Source organism: Vicugna pacos, chromosome 2, assembly GCF_048564905.1.
Source record: "Vicugna pacos chromosome 2, VicPac4, whole genome shotgun sequence".
Taxonomy (NCBI): Eukaryota; Metazoa; Chordata; class Mammalia; order Artiodactyla; family Camelidae; genus Vicugna; species Vicugna pacos.
The window spans coordinates 51,808,350-51,828,685 of NC_132988.1; the positions used below are offsets into that span (position 1 = coordinate 51,808,350).

General features: G+C 37.6%; 1 protein-coding gene across 1 annotated transcript; it reads left to right on the forward strand.

The window, feature by feature from the left end:
• The first annotated feature begins 325 nt into the window (after positions 1-325).
• Positions 326-15,692, forward strand: LOC102529044 (alcohol dehydrogenase 6). Its single transcript, XM_072948558.1, has 9 exons — positions 326-355; positions 1,283-1,384; positions 3,687-3,831; positions 6,271-6,358; positions 6,472-6,688; positions 7,782-8,042; positions 9,277-9,409; positions 11,896-12,086; positions 15,540-15,692. The coding sequence occupies exons 1-9, from the start codon at positions 326-328 to the stop codon at positions 15,690-15,692; spliced, it is 1,320 nt and encodes a 439-aa protein (XP_072804659.1).
• Positions 15,693-20,336: the final 4,644 nt, after the last annotated feature.

Below are 20,336 nucleotides of genomic sequence, written 5' to 3' on the forward strand. Positions count from 1 at the left end.
ATCTGGTCTGGCATCCCAGAGAAGGTGACACCTAAGAGGAAACTTACAGATGTAAGAATTCACGTTAAAGAGGAGACAGTTGTGCAGGCAGATGAAACAACATGAGGAGAAACAGAGAATCAAGAAAAATATCCCATATGAGAATCTCCAGAATATTTTTTGTGCCTGGAGGCAGGAAGTGACCAGAAATAAGGTTGGAGAGACTGACAGGGACAAGTCTTGTAGACTTGTCAACAGAGTCTAATAAAGAATTGGTAGCAGTATCATTTTTAGGTAGGGAATTAGCATGATCAAAATTATAGTTCAGATAGAAATGTTATAGAAGATGGGCTTGAAGGTGATGAAATCAAGCCAGGTAAAAGGCAATGAGGACCTGAACCACACAGTAGTAGCAGGAATGGAGAAGAGGGGACAGATTACAGAAAATTTTAGATTGTGGAGGTTGACAGAAAGAGAAAAATTAAGGCTACTTCCCAGATTTCTTTCTTCAGTGAGTGAATAGGTTACATGGCCACTCAATGAAATAGAGAATGCAGAGGAAAGAACAGATTGTGTGTTGTTTCCACCACTGGGCAGGGGGAAGAGGGAAGCAGAAGAAACAATGATGTGTTCATGTTTTAACATGTTAAGTTTGAGGTACCTGCGGGACATTGAAATAGCAGATGAATAGAGTCTTAAACTTAGAGACAATTCTGTCCAAAGATGCAGATTGTGAAAGTCACCTACATAGAGGTAGTGGTTGAATCTACAAAAATAGGTGAGACCACATAGGAAGAGAATTTATGAGAACAGAGGTTGGCTGATATCAGAACCCTTAAGAGCTACCCTGCCACCAACAACCTTTCCAATGTCAGTCTGCCAATGACCACCACCATTTGATGAATTGCCATAGCTAGATGGTCTCATTCCTACCTCTACCCAAAAACTGATCCTCCCCCGTATCTTGGATCACAAATAATTCCTACACTGCAATGTCATTTCCACCCTGAAACTGGACAACTTCATTCATGGTAAGATCAAAAGTATGACATCTATCCTCTTGGTTGTGTAGCACTATATAAATATAGTTAGTATTACAAGACTAATTTGAATATAGGGACTGATAGTACAAGAAAAGTTAAATTGAGGTTCAAGAGTCTACCTTTAGCATATATTTAAGCAATGATTTTTTTTTTGGCTCAGAGCAGAAGAAATGTGACCTTTTAATACTCATTAATTTAGGAATTCTCCAACTCCCAAGCCTAAGGAGTTTCCCTTTCTGTGCCCATATTCTTTTTCCCAGGTTATCAGGTGCAGAGCAGCCATACTCTGGAAGCCTGGTGCACCATTTTCCATTGAAGAGGTGGAAGTGGCCCCACCAAAGGCAAAGGAAGTTCGCGTAAAGGTAAAAAAGAAAAAAATCCACATTTCCACACTAAAATCCAGAGCTGTTCACTGTAAGTTATACATTCTATTCACAATGTTTGATTCAGAAAGAAAACTACATACTCTCCTATTTCTTTTTCATTAAACATTTCTATCAGTCTTTTAATCCAGACAGAGAAAAGGTTAGGAAGGTATGACATAGGCTCCATTCCCAAAGGATACTTATTTATAGCTATTACTAATTACCTATTAAAAGATGTTGCTACCCATGAACCATATTTTAAACCATGCTTTCTAATTTCTTTATGATAGTCTTCATAATATTTCAGTTATCTTGAAATACAGTCCTCCCTCAGTATCTGCAGAGGACTGGTACCAAGACTGCCCCTATTCCATCCAAATTCCTAGGATGCTCAATTCCTTTATATAAAATGGTGTAGTATTTGCATGTAACCTATGCACACTCTCTCATGTACCTTAAATCATCCATAGGTTACTTACAATACCTAATAAAATATAAATGCCGTGTAAATTACTGTAAATATAATATAAATTATATGTATATTGTTGCCAGCATGCAGCAAATTCAAGTTTCACTTTTTCAAATTTTTAAAAATATTTTCAACCTCCAGTTAGTTGAATCCATGGATATGGAACCCGCAGATAAGGAGGGTTGACTGTATGTTGTATGAAAATTTGTCTGATTAGAGATAAACCAAGTCTGAATCCTTGGAATTCAGGTTAGAGCTGGAAGGGACTTAGGGATACTTGTTACTTTACAGATGAGAACATTGAAATCCAATAAGGTGCAGTGACTATTCAAATGGCTAAGTAAGAACACAGACCTCAACAGTTTTTCTCAACCTTGGTTACACTTTTGGAATCATCCAGGAGCTTTGAGAAATGCTGATAACTGAGTCCCACCATCAGATATTTTGAATTTGTGATTTAACTGGTATGGAGTGCAGTCTGTTCATAAGAATTCTTAAATCTCCCCCAGGGGGTTTTAATAAGGGGCTACCAGTCCAAAAGGTAGTTCACCTGACTTCTAAATCAGATGTTTTAATTGTCACTATTTAATTTTAAAAATGATGACTAAGTACTGTTTATTAATGGATTACAGACAAGTTACCTTGCTTATGCAATCCGTGTCCTATTTCCAGAGAGCCTTCTCTGGCTTACATCCCCTGTGGATTGCACAAAGGACCACTGGCTATCCCTATCCACTCTCCACCCACAGGGTCTCAACTCATACAACAAGATTTGGACACTAACTCAAAGACATCCAACCATTCATCTGATAAGCTACAAATCTGAATCTCTCACTCATGAAATTGAACAAGATATAGAGAGTGAGCCAGGCAGGGGATGGTGGGCACTGGAGAGGCTGGAGGGATTCAGGGCTGGTAGCGAATTTTAACGATGTGATCATGACAAATTAGAGTAAGCCGGTCTATAGAGTAATAGGAAAATGCAGCTAATCACATGTTGAATCAAAGTAGAGAAATGAAGACAAAGGCTATTTGATGGATTAATAGATCCATTAGGTCTGAATGCATTTCCTACAGTCAGGTTACAAGCAATTTTGTGGTATTCTTCCAATAATTTCCCATTTTCATGGGCAAAAATCAATAGATTTCAATTCTTGACTTAGCTCTGTGTGTGTGTGTGCATGTGCTAATGCATGCATGCCAACTTCATGCCCATTTTAGAGATGAAGAAACCAACACTCAGGAGGATAATTCACCTCCAGGTCAGACAGCTAAAAAGGAGCAGAGCCAGGATTTCAGCCTTGAACCCTTTTGTTACCACTGCTTTGAGTTCCTCAATTTTAAACTATCTGGCTGATTGACTACAAAAAGTGGGATTATGACTTGTACCCATAATAAAACTATGAAGCCCTCATGTGAAATAAATTAAGGCTTCAATTATAATAAGAGACATGAGCCCTTTCTTTCCTTTGTTCCAGTTCCTTCATTTCTATAACTGGTCTTTTTCCTCCACATTCCCACCCACAAGCTCCAAATAAGGACAAAGTAAGACATTTGATGTTACACTGTGAATTTACAACTGTCTCTTCTGAATTCATTCTGCCCTGCCCAGTAAGTTTTCAAATCATTTTGATTCTGAAATTAGTTAATGAAAAACACTGCATTGCTTTAAACAAATTATTGACCCCTATCTAGAGTTCAAACTAAGAAGTGAATGCATTAATATTAATGCAGCATATCAAACTAGCAAAAAGGTTTTAAACATTAACAATTCTAAAATATCTTTATCTGAGACAGAGAAAACTATATTACTCTTTGCCTTTCATACAGATCGTAGCCACGGGGTTCTGTGGTACAGAGATGAAAATGCTGAAGAGTAAAACCCTTCACCATGATCACTATCCTATCATTATGGGCCACGAAGGAGCTGGAATAGTCGAGAGTGTGGGAGAAGGAGTGAGCACAGTGAAAACAGGTATGAATTGGCAGTAGGAAATAGCAACTTGGAACCCACCTCAGGAAATAAAAAAGTATTCCTTAAATATGTTAAGATCAAGTGAAATAAAAGGTAAAATGTTGCCCTTTCTTGGGAAAGGAGGGATAATTATTTGTAAGTTACACAAAAATATTAAATATATTCTTTGCATTTATATTTTGATATTAATAGGAACAAAAAATAGAATTCACTTAAACTGAGCCTGAGAGAAAGTGCAAATGAGACAAAAATTTCCCCAAAAAGGTCAGCCTTGAGAAACTCAGTTGAACAATTATTTAAATGAAGCATATGATAAATAGTTGATTACATTACTAGAACCAAATAGGAATGGAATCCAGAACTGGATCAAATACATATGGGAATTTAATATAGGATTAGATTTGCCTTTCAAGTTTGAGGGGGAAACATGGACAATTCAATAAATGATGTTGAAACAACTGAGTAGTTACCTGAGGAAAAAAGTAAGTTGAGTTGCTATTGCATTATTTATACAAAAAATAAATGCTATATGAATCCAAGAGTTAAATGTGAAAAGTGAGACCATAGAAGTGTTATAAAGCACCATAAGAGAGCATTGTAATACCTCAGAGAAGGGAAGGAAATTTTAACCAATACAAAAAATCTGGAAGATGTAAAATAAGATATAAGATAAATTTGACAACAAAGTTTATTAAATTCTGTAAATAAAAATACCCCAAAAAATCAACAAACAAATATGACAATGGGCAGATTCCCTTACTATAATAAAGAATTCTTTAAAAGCAATTTACAAAAGTTGGCAAAGGAAATACACATCAAGTTTGGTGGGACACACACACACACACAAATGCGTTTAAGCACGTGAAAAAATGCCTAACCTCAAACCCTCAAACATTAAATGAATAAAAATTTTAAATACAGTGAAACATTGTTTACCTAAGAGGTTAGCAAAGATGTAAAGTATGATAATATATAGGGCTGACAATCCTTGAGGTTGTAGGACTGAAGTTCTCAACCTCAGCTAATGGGCTGTCAGCTGGGACTGCTGCTCTCAGATCTTCGAAGCTGCTCATATTCCCTCTCATGGGGCCCCTTCACCTTCATTCAGTCTCAAAGCAGCAATGGCACATCAAATCCTTCTCATGCTTTGAGTCACTTTGTCTTCCTCTTCTGCTTTCCTCTTGTCTCCTTTTAAGGAGCTCATGTGATTACCTCTGGTCCACCTAAATAATCTAGGATAATCTCCTTATTTTAATATCAATTGATTAGTAACCTTAATTACAGCTGCAAAGCCTCTCTTCTTTCCATGTAACATATTTACAGGCATGATAACTTGACATATTCAGTTTCTGGGAATTAGGATAGGACATCTTTGTGGAGCTATTTTAGAAATTCTGCCTACCACTGTACATGCGTGCCCCAAATATTCACTGCATTGTTGTTTTTCATGTCAGGGGGTAAAATGATAAAAAACAGGAAACAACCTAAATGCCTATCAATGTCCAGAGAACTGGTTAAATTATGATATATCTATACAACAGAATACTATGTAATTATTAAACAAAATAATAGAATGCTATATTTTCTAAAATGAGAACTCTCCAAAATATATCGTTAAGTAAAAAAGCAAGGCCTACAATAGGGTAAATAGTATACTAGCTTTTGTATCTTTAAAGGGGTTGTATCTCTGTAAGATACCATGGATATTGATAAAAGTAATTGTCTCTAGGATAGGGTAAGAAAGACTGGAGACCAGGATGTCAGTTTTTACTTGTGCAGTTTAAATGTTTACTATATGTATGTGTTATTTTTTAAAAGCTGAAAATAAATGAAACAGAAGAACTTAAATCCTACAAATGATTTTAACTGAAAATATGAAGTAAATTGCTCTGGTTTTCAATGATAGACTTTGGGGCAGTCAGTAAGTCCATCACAAGCAAGTTATTTTAAAGTTCTCCTTATACTTTGAACATCATTAGAGAAAAATGTCTACTTTTGGTCTCTATAGCCAAGGAGAAGGGACTGATGTAAAACACAGAAGACAGCATTGAGACAATCCTTTCTCCCTGATCCAGAATTTTATTCTGTGAGCATGTGGTATCCATATAATTTTAAATCCAATCCCTGCCAGCTGAAGTTAGTATAGAAAATATAAGTAAAGACTTGGCTACATGACAAAAATCATCTGGTGTTTCAAGAGGAACTTACAAAGGAGGCAAATCCGGGGCCAGTTCCTTGGGATTCAGCTGCTGAGCTGAGGGCTAAACATATATGCCAAAGACATCCCCTCCTTTTTTTGTATTTCATATTCTCTGCAATAGCACAATTAAATGTGTAAATAATTCTCATTATCATATTTTCTTGGGAGCCTTGTTGTTAAAGAACTGAGGTACAGCCATCTCTACTTCAAAAAATAATGCCTTGATCTTGATCTCCTAGGAGATAAAGTCATCACACTCTTTCTGCCACAGTGTGGAGAATGTGCCTCTTGCCTTAATTCTGAGGACAATTTTTGCAAACAATTCAAGTAAGTTTTTACTAATATGTTCTTTCTGAAAAATTAATTCAATTTCCTTGTAAGGAATTCAGGCTTTCTAATTCAAAATAAATTTTGTTTTGTTTTGTTTTTGTCTACAAAAGACAGTCAGAAACCAACTTGATGTCCGATGGTACCAGTAGGTTTACCTGCAAGGGAAAACTAGTGTATCACTTTGGGAATACAAGCACCTTCTCTGAATATACAGTGATAAATGAAATCTCAGTTGCCAAGGCTGATGCATTTGCACCTCTGGAGAAAGTATGCTTAATTAGCTGTGGTTTTTCCACTGGATTTGGTGCTGCAGTCAATACTGCCAAGGTGAGGAGCATTTATACTCAATATGAATAAAAATCTTGATATATGGAGTTAAAAGGCCTCATGCATCTGAGCCACATCTGATCATACAACTGAGAAAGAATCACAAACTTGAGTTCTTTACTATCTGTCTAGTCATTCTATACTCCCTTCAACATCTTTCCCAACCCCTCTTGGTTAATAGCATGTGGCAAATTAAGTCTATATGCCGTTCACAAGTGGAAACCTCAGAAATTCCTGGGAGTTAAACACAACACAATTACAAAATGACTATGTGTCCTTCCACATTCCAGTTCATTCTTTTTTTTTTTCATTCCACAAACATTTATGGAGCCATCAGCTGTTCCAGATGCTGGGATTCAGCAGCTAAAAATACTCATCAAGCTTCTGTTCTGCTGTACAATATATCAAGTGGTGATAAGTGTCCATAAAAAGAAAAGTAGAGTAAAAAGACCAAGTGATGGAAAGGATGTTGCTATATAAGACAGACTGTAATCCCACTCCGGCTGAGTGGGTTACTGTCAAACTAGTCTTTCTGGATTATCACCCAAACCTGCCCAGCTCCCTTCTTTAATTGGCTGTTGAATTTTAGTTCTTTGTTTTTCCCAGTGTCCATTAGTCTTAATAGATACTATACAGAGAGAGAGGATAGAAGTCTCATTTTAAACCCATTAAAAAATAAGTCTTTGCCTTTGTAAGGCATTGGCATTGTAAGTAAAGCAAAGTTTACAGATATCCTAAAGAAAAGAGAAAGGAAATGTTGCAGGGAGGTGGAGGTGGTTATAAAGAACTCAGAAATATATTGAATTAAATAAACAATCTGTCAAATAAGTCTTAAGATACAATGAAAGTTCATTAAACTACTTCTACATACCCTAATTCCTTGAAATTCTATTTACAGGTTGTTTTTCCCTCCTCTGTCAAAAAGTATTTCATATCTAGAAATATCTTGAGAAGCTAAAATTCTCTAGTTACATGTTTTATTTGAAAATGTCCTTTGCTTATGTCTTCTAAAAATTATATATAAACATGGTCTTTTCAGATGAGTAAAGACACATGTTCCCTTTGCTCTTGTTTTTTGCCTTCATGTGTTCAGGTGACCCCAGGCTCCACCTGTGCAGTATTTGGCCTTGGAGGAGTCGGCATGTCTGCTATCATGGGCTGTAAAGTAGCAGGAGCAGCCAGGATAATTGGAGTGGACATCAATAAAGACAAATTTGAGAAGGCAAAGGAAGTGGGTGCCACTGAGTGCATCAACCCACAGGACTATGAGAAACCCATTCAAGAAGTTTTATTTGAGATGACAGGCGATGGTGTGGACTTTTGCTTCGAGGTCATTGGAAATCCAGAAACTGTGGTATGTGATCCTCAGTTGTGAAAATTACCAGTATTTCCACCAGTCATCATTTTAGATTTTAACTGAAAGAAAATTCTAAAATTTCCTCCACATTCTTCTATTTAATTTTCCTTGTGCCTCTGACTTCCCAGCCAGTAACCTCAGTCTACTCTCACAAATCTATTCACTATGCCAGACACCAAACTCCCATACTGAGTTTTCTTCTCCCTCTGTTTCATTATACCTTCAAATAAGCAGACCTCCAATAGGCAGGACAAAAAGACTTTGTAAAGAATCCTCACTGAACTATTTCATAACAAGTAGTTTGGTAACCATAACTTCCAAGCCAGAAGATTTAAGCAAGATAAGGGAAATATTGGATTAATGACCCTTTAAAGCACTGAGCTTTGTACTTTAAGCAAAGTCTTTCATGTTGGATCTGAGATAAGCTTCCAAGGAAAATATTTACCAACCTTGATTAAATGAGTTCATTTCAAAAATGAAGAAAAAGGTGGTTATTTTGCTGGCTGAATATGGTTTATGTAAGAGAATATAAATGCATAGGAAGTTGTTTCATAGCTTGAGATTTGCTTTCTTTGGGATTTGCAGAAATAACATATTATTGGGTTGCATGTCTCCATCTTCTAGTCAGCTCTTTGGAAACCCAAAAACTATCTCTTCCAATCTAGGTCCTTTCCTCAGCTTACCAAAATGTTTCCATTCTTACCACACATAAATTCCTTCTTTTGTAAAATGATACAACAAAATCTTTCCCACAGATAGGCTTGCTCTGAGATACAGCATTTGAAAATAACTAATGGGAACACATTTTATTTATAACTTTGCTAATACATAATGCTATACAAATACCCAACTATGCTCTTCAATATCTCAAAGAATATGTCAACTCTAACCACCAGTGTCAGTAACGGTTCTTACAAAAGTTACTGTTCTTGTTGTTGTTGTTGTTGTTGTTGTTATTACTACTACTGCTACCATGGGTGCCTCTAGTATTTTCATTTTTTAATTACCATTTATTGCGTTCTAAATTGCCAGATACTATGCTAGGCAGCACACAATGTCTTATTTATGTTTTAGCACATTCTTATAAGATAAATGTTATTTCAATTGAGGACATGGAGACTCAGAAAAGAAGGTCACAGACTATGCAGCAGTCAGGCTGAGATTCAAACTTAGGTCCAGTTCTCATGTACATCTTTTAACCCCTGCATTGTCTTGCATTGCTTTACAACAGGCAGCTGCCCTGGCCTCCTGCCATGAGAGCCATGGGGTCTGTGTGATTGTTGGGTTGACGATTGGTGACCAACTCAACATCAGTGGCCACTTGTTCCTCTCAGGACGTTCTTTAAAGGGATCTATTTTTGGAGGTATGAATGATGCAGGGGAGAGTGGAAATGTGTGGGGTTATAGAGGTGGGAGATAGAGAAATGTGTCGTAAATGCTTGAGAAGAAACATAAAACAAGAGCTTGACAGTTTTTGTGTGAACACATAAATATCCAAGGTAAAGGGATGAATATTGGATGTACACAGTTGCTTCTTGGTAAGCTTTTTCTCATCAAAGGAAGACAAATTTTTAATTGATTAGTGAAGAAAGAAGTGTCCGATGTTTAATGCAAATTCTAAATTGAAAAGGAAGGTCAATATTGTAATCAATAACTATATTTCAATTGAATTATATAACTGCCAACTGGGATTCTTTGGAGGATATACTGAAACCATTAGTAGTCATTGTTCAACTAAAGTGAATCTCATCTAAAACAACAGAGTTGGCATTATACAACTAAAGATATTAAACATAAGGGATACATGACTGAAAAACTACTGATAAAAAGTAAAGAATTATTTTTTCCAGAGGAAAAAAATTTTTTTCATAGACTTCCTTGATTTTCCATCTTTTAAACCTTAGAACTTGTATTTTTTAAAGACTTTTAGAAGAGTCTTTTATTGAGAAAGTAGAAAACAAACTAAATTAAATAAATCTGCTTAGGATTCTGGGCTCATAAGCAAGTAACTTGTTATTTAAGAAGATATCTTTTTATCCAGAGGCTTTGGGGCAATGTGAATTCTTGGGCAAAAGAGATGAGAATTAGGAGCTATCTGAATTATTTGGTCTGGTGAGCCATTTATGTTCCAAATTAGCTACGGTGGTGTATTGTTATAGATCTTAGGCATCTTACTCAATTCATTTATGTAGAGTAGATAAATGGTAGGACTAACAAAATAAAAAAGAAGAATACAATTTAAACTGTGATTTTTCAGTTCCTCTATTTGGGATAATTGCATACATCCATTGCTATTTCCCTCTATTGTATTTAGAGACAATAACTATTAATTCCAAATACACATACTCAGCTAACTCTTGTAAAATAAGATCACCAATATTTTAAATAAAGCTCACAAAGAAACTATTTCACTAGCCACTTAAGCATTCATATAATGGTCATAAATGTAAATTAATTCCTTCTACAGATAGTATAATCCTCTAATGGTTTTCAATTAAAGCTAGCATCTAATGACAAGACTGCTAAATCTCCTACAATGTACACAATGAAGAACTTCCCCCAACTAAAAATTAGTGCCCTTGTTCAGAAACACTGCCTAGCCTAGTCTATGGTCCTGGCTCCTTCCTTTTCATGTTGCTTGTTTAAAAGAAGAAACACAAAACTAGTGAAAGTGTTCCTTACATAGACAGAAAAATGCTTACCAGATTAACAACTGAAAGATGAAAAGAGTGGATCTTAAAAGTTGTTAGCACAAGAAAAAAAAAATCATAACTATGTGTGGTGATGGATGTTAACTAAACTTAGTTTACTAGTAATCATTTCACAATACATACATATGTCAAGTCATGTTGTACACATAAAACTAATACAATGTTTTATATCAATTTTACCTCAATTTTTTAAAGGATAAAAACAAATAGAAAAATACACTGCCTTTCATGTCATAACATAGAGCACTAGTTCGAATTCTTGATGACATATATTAGAAATCAACTGACATAGAAAATAAATGTACTGGAAGAGAACCTGGCTGAGGATGCAACCAAGAAAAGCAAGTAACTGCCAAGATCCTGTCACAGAATAAGCTGCTTAGGACACTGTTGCCTCCTTGCAAAATTACACCACACTCACCCTTTGCAGAAACGAACGAGCCACCAAATTCTGTGAAGTGACTCATTGGGCATGTCACTTACCACAGTGCTAAATATAAGGACAATATTTCTTGAATATCACAAGAATAGATAAAATACAGTGCTAAGCTTACATTGTTTTAGCTAACTTCATCTTTCCCTGTGCAATTTTACTTCCTGAAGTCATATTTTATTCTTATCTTGTTTTATACACATTCATTTTCCAAGACCTGTCACTGAGATCAGTGCCATGATGAAAATTTCTCTCTTCCATTATGATATTTGGCTCTTTCATGAAGCTGCAGATCAAAACACACACACACATACACATACACACACACACACACACACACACACACAGGAAGTGTCCTATTTCTAATTTTTGAATTGCTTCCTTTCATGGTTCCCAAGACCTTGGCCTTTGTTATACATTAGATACAGATTACACTTCCCCAGACAATGCAATCTAACACCAAGATCGCACATGTTCCACTTGCTTTAACTAAATTCTCCTCTGTAGAACCAGAGGTCTCCTTCAGAACAGCCTTCTATACAAGGTAGATGGCTAGGACAGCTATTCTCCTGATGACTCAGACCAGTTCATGGGAAATCCTTAGATTTCCTCAGTCAAAGCCAACACCTCCAGCAGTTACCTTGTATGGCCCTTTTTGTATAGTGGATCTGATGTATAAAATCTGTTGTAATTCATGTATTTCCAGGCTGGAAAAGCAGAAAGGATGTCCCTAAACTGGTTTCTGATTACATGGCAAAGAAGTATAACCTAGATCCACTAATTACCCATACTCTGAATCTTGATAAAATCAATGAAGCAGTTGAATTCATGAAAACCGGAAAATGGCAAGTTGCTCGCACAATTTTTATGTCTGAGTATTTGGGGTCAAGAGAAAGGGTGTGTGGAGATAGGTAGAGGCAGTGGAAGGAAAGTCATGGCTGGAGAAGCCACAGACAGGCAACTGAAGAAGGTTTCAGGACTTTGTAAAGCATCTCCTTTCCCTCCATATTTTGTCTTATTCCCAGTTTATAAAATATGTAACCTGAAAATATTTAAGTGATCACCTACCCCTACCATTAGCATTTTATTTCCAATTTGGCTTTTTTTCTTACATGCACATTAACTACTGAAATTAGCTCATAAAATTTTAGACCAAGTTTAAGTTCATAGTTTATAAAGAAGTAATTATTGTTTTTGTTGTTGTTGTTGTTGTAATTGTTATCTATCAATTATCTCTATGATTCCAAATCCTGGCACCTATCTTTGGCCCACAAATGAGACACCAGCCATAAACTAGGCATTGGTATTCCCCATAAGGGTGTAAGTCTGCTTACATATTCTTCACGCTTGGTGCTTCATGTTATTTGGAAAATCTTAAAACTGATTTAATCTGCCCACTTTTCATCTAACTTGAAGGGAAGGGAATCTATCTTACTTACTGGTGTACAAAGTGAAAATCTGAAATTCAAACCCCAAATGTTGCTTTGGAAACATTTCAACTTTTTTTTTCTTTTTAGTATCCGCTGTATCCTGCTACTTTAAGTACGATGTAATGTATGCAAGATCTGCAGCATATTTCACCAACGAAGTCACATCCTGTATAATTTCATGATTTAGAAGATTTATCTACACAATGCTGTTTCTATTTTCTTGCCTCTGATTCACTCAGCAGTGGGCTCACATCTACCTTCAACCCTCACCACTTCAAAATTGTTCTCATGTCACCCAGGAACATCTTCCTTATTAGAGCTGGATTAAGGTTGATTTGAATCCCTCAATTCTGCTGCTTTGAACAAACAAAGTCACCCCAGGATCCTCCCATTTTCATAGCTGTCTCTATGTCTGGGCCCATGTTTCCTTGCACATTGTCTCTCCACCCCATCAAGCTCTGCCCCATTTCACACCAAAGAAACAAAACTCATCATTCATGAGCTTATTGAATATTCAAGTTGAAGCAAGCTGAGGAAAGGGGTCGGGGTGGGGGGTTCTTCATCAAATCAACTTAAATAAATCCCAGATGAACATTAAGAATTTCATGTTTCTGGCATTTTATCTTATATAACCCAGTCTCAAACTATCATTTGTCGTAACTCTAGAGCACTAACCTCTTCTCCCCTGGACTGGAAAAGGAACTTCAAATTCTCCCTCTATTGACCAGCCAGTTTAGCTTGCAACAGTTCATGTTACCTGACTTCATAACTAAGCCATCTAGGGATTCAGCAGGAAGAAAAGCAGCGAAGTCTTTTATTCATAAGGATCCATGCTCCCTCAGAGGCATGGATTTGAACAACATAACTGGCTTTTATTATACTTTCCACAGGAAGCAGGTAATTGTGAAGTCCCTTACTAATGTGCCCTATAGATTCTTTCCTCCAAGAAGTGGATAAGAGGAAGACAAGATCCAGTAGTGATTTGTGGCATCCAACTCCTCCACCCGGCCCCCCTGCCTCTGTGCCCAAGCCCCTCTTAATTCTCCCTGAACCAAGGTTACCCAGCCTTCTTGAGCTATGACTTCCTTCCCTATCCCTTAGACATGAGTCTCTTCCCACACCTCTCCCCCCACCATACACACAACAGGAACTCCCTTCCTAGTTATAGTCTCTTCTACTCCAGCTTGGGCTTCCCTAGATCTGAAGTCACTGGACCAGACAGGCACAACCACATGTCAGCAGGCCTTGGCAGTTCTTGGGAGACCAAAAACTGGAAGATTTTTTTTTTAACCTAGATCCAATAGATTTAAGATTGGCCAGGAAGATGGCCTACATCCTTAGCCTCTGTCTCTCATCATGGCTATCACATGATATCAAGAAGTTCTCATGAGGCTCTGATCCCCAAACTGAGAAGCATCATCATGAGGAGGCATCCTGTCTTTCCTTCCAGGGTGTCTGCTTCCTGCAGATAAGGGGGATAGATGCTATCAAACCTATTCATTCTGGACTTTGGGTGCCTCTTATTCATCTTTCCACATCTGAGCTGGAACTTCCCTGTCCAACTCTTTTCTATTCCCTGAGGGCAGCTAATGTGTCCCCCTTCCCTGCCTTCCTAATTAAACATACAAACAATGAGAACTTGAAGTCTTCAGGTCTTAGGAAGTCTAAGTTTGCCCCAAAATGTTTTGCTGTAAACAGTGCCCACATTTTTTGCTTCCAGTAAAGCTCTATTCTTTAAGCTACTGTGAATATCTCCTTTTGTGGTAGCTCACTGAAAAGTTCTCTACAATCTGATCACACTGTTGCCCTATAAACTTCCTGTGAATAGACTCTGTGATCTCTGCCACTTCAGCCACATTTAAGTGTCTCGTTTTAATCACAAAGCAAAATCCTTCTTTCCACTCCAAGCACTACAATTCCCTGGACAGTCACTCACATGGGACAGTTTATGGCCTCTAGCAAGGCTTTTCTAATCCCCAGATCCACAGTAGGAGTCCAGCCTCCGTGGAGAACTAGAATCCACAGTTCTTGCCTGAATGATGAGAAACTAAGCATTTTCAGATTTTTACCTGTAAACAAGAATAATTACATCCTGGGTTATCACTCAAACAATAATAAAATAGTGTGTCCATACAATACAGAAGCCTTCTATTAACATGTGATGTTCATCCAGACACTCAATTACAGCACTATAAATACTTAATATTCCCTGATACTGGCCTATACTATAATTTCAAAAGGATTTTTAGCACTCCCACTTATTTCTCTCTAACATCATTCATATACCAGATGACCAACCACTAGAATGACTGACAGGATCCTGAAGAAGCTCACTAGGTTTTCTTTGCCTTTTTGATGACCTCTGTACATGGTGTTGGAGACACGGTACAGCTTAACATATGCTAATAATTAAAACACAATTTAATAACCATTATGGCAAGGAATATCCAATCAGTAAAAAGGAGGGAAAAAAATTAGTCTTTCCTGGAAGATTAGAGACAGCGTTGTAGAGAAGGTGACCTTGAACTGCATCTTGATGGAGGCATCAGATTTTGTCAGGTGGATAAAGAGTATTGAGACCCTAGATAACGGCATGAGCAGGAGTTCAAGGTGGAAAAAGACTATGGCCTGTCATGGTGATATGAGACGCAGTGGGAAGAGCTGTGCTCAGCCTAATAGTGAAGAGGAGGAAGGGCTTTAATTAAAGACTAGGTGTCATCACACAAGAGTTTCCAGGAAAAGGTTGGCATGTTTAAACCTGTGTTTCAGAAAAACATGACTTTGGCAGCATTGTGGAAGAGAGTGTGGAGAAAAAAGAGACTGGAAGTAGGAAAAGCAATTGAGGAGGTGTGAATTAAGGTGAGTCAGAGAAAAACCTTAGAACTAAAACCAATAAGTGTGACTACGTTTTACATGAAAGGTTCCTGTGGCTGCTGCCCTCAGTGCTGCATCCATATCCCTAGGACCTTACCACCTCCCTGTGTCCTGTTGGCTTCCAGTTGCCAGTGTCAGCATTCCCACACCTGAGGGCTTTTGCCAACAACAGAATGCTGTTCTGCCAACTCCTGATTAAGTAGGCCAGAAGTTCCAGAAAATTTGCATCCCCCAAGCAGTCTTCAACCAACAACTGACAGAAATTGCTATAAAATACACAATCCACAGAGTATCTCTAAAGGATTAAACTCCAGTTGCTCACTTTGGTAGCCGGCTTTAAAAATGCACTCTCTTGCACCTCTTGGGGAGTGATAGAAATGTTAGCTATCTTGATTGTGGTGGTGGTTTCATGGGTGTATACATCTATCAAAATTCATCAAATTGTACATCTGAAATATGTGTAGTTTATTGTGCAGGAACCATACAACAAAAAAGGTGTTAAAAATGCACTCTTACACCCATGTTCATAGCAGCATTATTCACAATGGTCAAAGGTGGAAGCAACCCACGTGTCCATCAAACAGATGAATGGATAAGTAAATCGTGGTATATACATACAATGGAACATTATGCAGTCTTAGGGAAGGAAATTCTTATACATGGGTGACAATATGGATGAACCTTTATGATGTTACGGTAAGTGAAATAAATCAGTCATACAAGTACAATTAATGAGTCATTCTAATTATATGAGGTACCTAGAATAGTCAAATTCATACAGACCAAAAGTATGATGGTGGTTGCCAGGGGCTGGGAAAAGGGAGGAATAAACAGTCAGTGTTGAAAGGATAGGGAGTTTTAGTTTTGAAGAGGTAAAAATTTCTAGATATAGATGGTGGTGATGGTCGCATAACAATGTGAATGTGCTTAATGACACTGAACTGTACAATTAAAAATGGCTAAAATGCAAATTTCATGTTATGTATATTTTATCACAATAAAAAAAATGCACTCTTTATTGGCAGCCTTTCCTTCCTCGTATCATGTTCCACACTTTCCTATTAGTGTCTCATTCATCTTTTTAACAGAACCAGTAGAAGTCTAGTTTTTGTCACAAGGTCTGCTTCTGGGGGAACCCAAATTAAGACAGTTGGTACCAGAAGTAGTCCTAGGGAGCAGACCCTAGGGATGAGATTCTGGAATTGGATCATTTGCTAAGATGGGAAAAGGACACCATTGTGAGTTGTAATCAGACAGACCCCAATGATCCCTACCTCCTGGTATTCATGCCCTTGTGTAATCTCCTCTCCTTAAATGTGAGCTGGACTTAATGACTTGATTTCCACAGCAGACATGATAAGACATCACTTCTGAAACTGAGTTCTAAAAAGACCATGGCTTCCATTTTGGCAGCTTCTTTCTTGGATTGCTTGTTCTGGGAGAAGCCAGCTGGCACATCGTGAAGCAGCATAAGCCAGGGGCCTAAGCTTGGAAGTCAATCTTCTGAGCCCTGTCAATAGACGTGTAAGTGAAATTGGAAGAACATTCTTCCTGAGTCAAGCCTTGAAATGAGCAGCCCTGGTCAATACCTCAAATATACTTTTGTAAGAGATCCTGAACTAAACCACCCAGCTAAGCTGCTCCCAGATTCCTGACCCACAGAAACTTTGACAACACAAATGTTTTAAGCTGCTAAGCAATAGATAATTAATATGCAGATGGTAAGTAAGATAATAATCCTTTCCAGCATTATCCTATAACACAATTACCAGTTCACAATTGCCTGTGGTGAATTCAAATGGGATACAGATTGCAGGTTATGCACTGCGTTGTGCAACATCATTAGCATTTGAGACATAAGATGGCAGTTGTAATTATGGACTATGGATTTGGTTGTTTATTGCTGTTATCAATATGCTAAAAGAAAAAAAAATTATAGGCTTGAGTCACACAATGACCAACTAAGAGCATGACTGAAAACCACAAGACTTCTATGGCAGCATTTAAATGTTCCCTTATCTCCTGTAACTAGAGGACAAATTGGGCTGAAAATTAGACCCACAATTTGATTATGACATTATCCAAATTGCACAGAAGTTTTCATTTATAGACCCTCATGAATCTCTGACACTAAAATCAGGGTCATGATAGGAAAGGGGTGATATCTTGAAACTGAACTGGGAATATTTTAAGGACTTTGAACCCCAAATTCTCCTGAACCCTATGGGCCTAAAGAAATGTCCCACTCCCCCTTGCCACAGGATAGCAGCCTCTCCTCACTTGGAGACTACAAGGAGCCTTACTAAGGTGAATGCCTCATAAAATGAGGCCTACTTCCCTTAATATGTACCCCTACTTCTCCTCATGATTTCTAGGCCAACAAATACATTCAAATCTCAGCTTAACTAGGGAAGTAATTTACCAAAAAATCTACAGAATCTGGCTCACATGTACTAGCAGGAACTGGAAAAATATGTTGGAAATCAATCATGAACATGCTAGACTAGAGAATATAAGGAAGAGGTTGTTGAAATGGGGGCAATCTCCTGTAACTCAGGATTTAATCCCTAAGAAGGATGTCTGGAGTCAGCCCTGTGCTACTGAAATGGCTCCTCAAAGCTTGGAGGAAAAAACAATGGCCTACAACAAATGAGGTGGAGATGCCAGAAATGCTTTGGGAGAAGTCAAAAGGTTCAGAGAGGTGTGATGTCAGCATCATGACAGCATGAAACACTCTCTTTGTCTCCCCTCTTCAATCTACAACCAGTAAAACATCCATAACTCAACAAAATATCCTCTGTTCAACACACCACAATGCAAGAAAGTTCCCCACATCTGTACATCTAAAAGTGAGTGTACTAAAACACAATTGGAACACACAGAAGAGGCAGAATTGAGGAAATGCTGGAGGCAGTGCCTCTGATCCCAGCTCCCCAGCTGTGGTGGCTGAGCCCACAGCTCCAGAGAACCCAGTAGCAACAAAGGAGGTGGCACACATGACTCCAGCCTCCTGGCTGCAGCAGCAGTAGGGCCTGCAACCCTGTCCCTCTAGCCATGGAGGTTCCCATGACTCCAGCTCCCTTCCACCCACAGTGGCAGCTCCTTCAAACCCAAAAACTACAGATGTGACAGAGGGAACTGCAACCCTGGCCCTACACTCATTCTCTTCCCACCATGGCAAAGCCTGCAACCCAAACAATCCTGAATGTGGCAGAGGCCCCCACTATCCAAGTGCCCCGGAGAGCAGTGACATCAGCAGCAGAAAGGTATCAGCAACCCCGAAAGCACAAACAGCAACAATAAGGGCACCACACCCCTGGCAGAGAGAGAGTAGAGGGTGGGAAGTACCCAATTCTCAAATATAGCCAGAGGCAGCTTAGGGAAGAAAAATCAAAAACTTGAACTATAATGCCAGCTATATAACTTTATGTTTCATAAACATAAATCTATTTTGTTGTTGAAAAACAAAGTCCTGTAATTACTAATCTGTTGAATTGTTAGAATCAAGTTTAAAAAAAAAAAGCTTTACTTAAAGAAGGTGTCTGCTACTTCAAACACACCAGCGAGGAACAACTCATTAAACACCATGAAAAACAATGATAACATGAAGTCACAAAAAGAAACTGATAATTTTCCAAAATCCAAACTTAAAATCACAGAATATTGTCATCTAATTGATGGAGAATTCAAAATCGCTGTCATGAGGAAATCCAATAAGCTACAAGAGAATTTAAAAAAAGCAATTCAATGAGCTCAGGAATAAAATTAATGAACAGAAGGAATACTTTACTAAAGAGACTGAAACTCTAAAATAAAGAATCAGACAAACTCTGGAGCTAAAGTATTCAACAAATGAGATGAACAAAGCATTAGAAAACACTGAAAATAAAGAAGACCCTCTAGAGAGAGAGAATTCATGAGCTTGAAGATAGAAATCTAGAAATGATACAGGTAGAAGAGGACAGAGAACTAAGATCTTTTTAAAATGGGGTAATTATATGAGAACTATCTGATTCCATTAAGAAGAACAACACAAGCATAATGGATATCCCAGAAGGAAAAGAGAGGGAGATGGGAGCAGAGAGCTTATTTAAAGAAGTAATAGTTGAGAACTACCTAAACCTGGGGAAGAAACTGGATATAAAAATCCACAAAGCTAAGAGAACACCTGATTACCTCAATGTGAAAAGAAATTCTCCAAGACACATTATATTAAAGCTGTCAAAATTTAATGACAAAGAAAGAATTTTAAAGGCAGCCAGGGTGAAAAAGGGTGATGACCTATAAAGGAATCCTCATTAGGCTATAGCAAATGCCTCCGAGAAAACTCTGCAGGCCAGGAGAGAGTGGAATGATGTACTCAAAATATTGAAAGATAAAAACTGTCAGCCATGAACACTCTATTCAGCCAAGTTACCCTTAAGATATGAAAGAGAAATAAAGACTTTCCCAGATAAACAAATGCAGAGGGAGTTCATCACTACTAAACCTGCCATATAAGAAATGTTTAAAGGAGTTCTTCTACATGAAATGAAAAGGCAAAGTACATGAAACTTTGAGTAAGGTAATAAATAGACAAAAATAATCAGAAAATTGCAACTCTTTATCAGAATAAGTTGTTAAACACTTAATTACAGTGTAAAAGTTAAAGAGGGAAAAGCAGTAAAAATAACTATAACTACTTCAATTTGATAAACTCACAACATAAAAAGGGATAATTTGAGACAACAAAACATAAAAGGGTCAAAGAAAAGGATGGAACCTGTATAGGCAAATGAAGATAAGATGCTATCAGTAGGAAAAGAACTATTTTATCTTTGAGATATTTTATACAAACCTAATG

Coding starts and splice junctions, on each gene's coding strand:
- LOC102529044 (XM_072948558.1), top strand. CDS start 326: ATGGGCTTGAAGGTGATGAAATCAAGCCAG. Junction 9,410..11,895: donor AAAGGGATCTATTTTTGGAG/GTATGAATGATG, acceptor ATGTATTTCCAG/GCTGGAAAAGCAGAAAGGAT. Junction 12,087..15,539: donor ATTTGGGGTCAAGAGAAAGG/GTGTGTGGAGAT, acceptor TTTACATGAAAG/GTTCCTGTGGCTGCTGCCCT.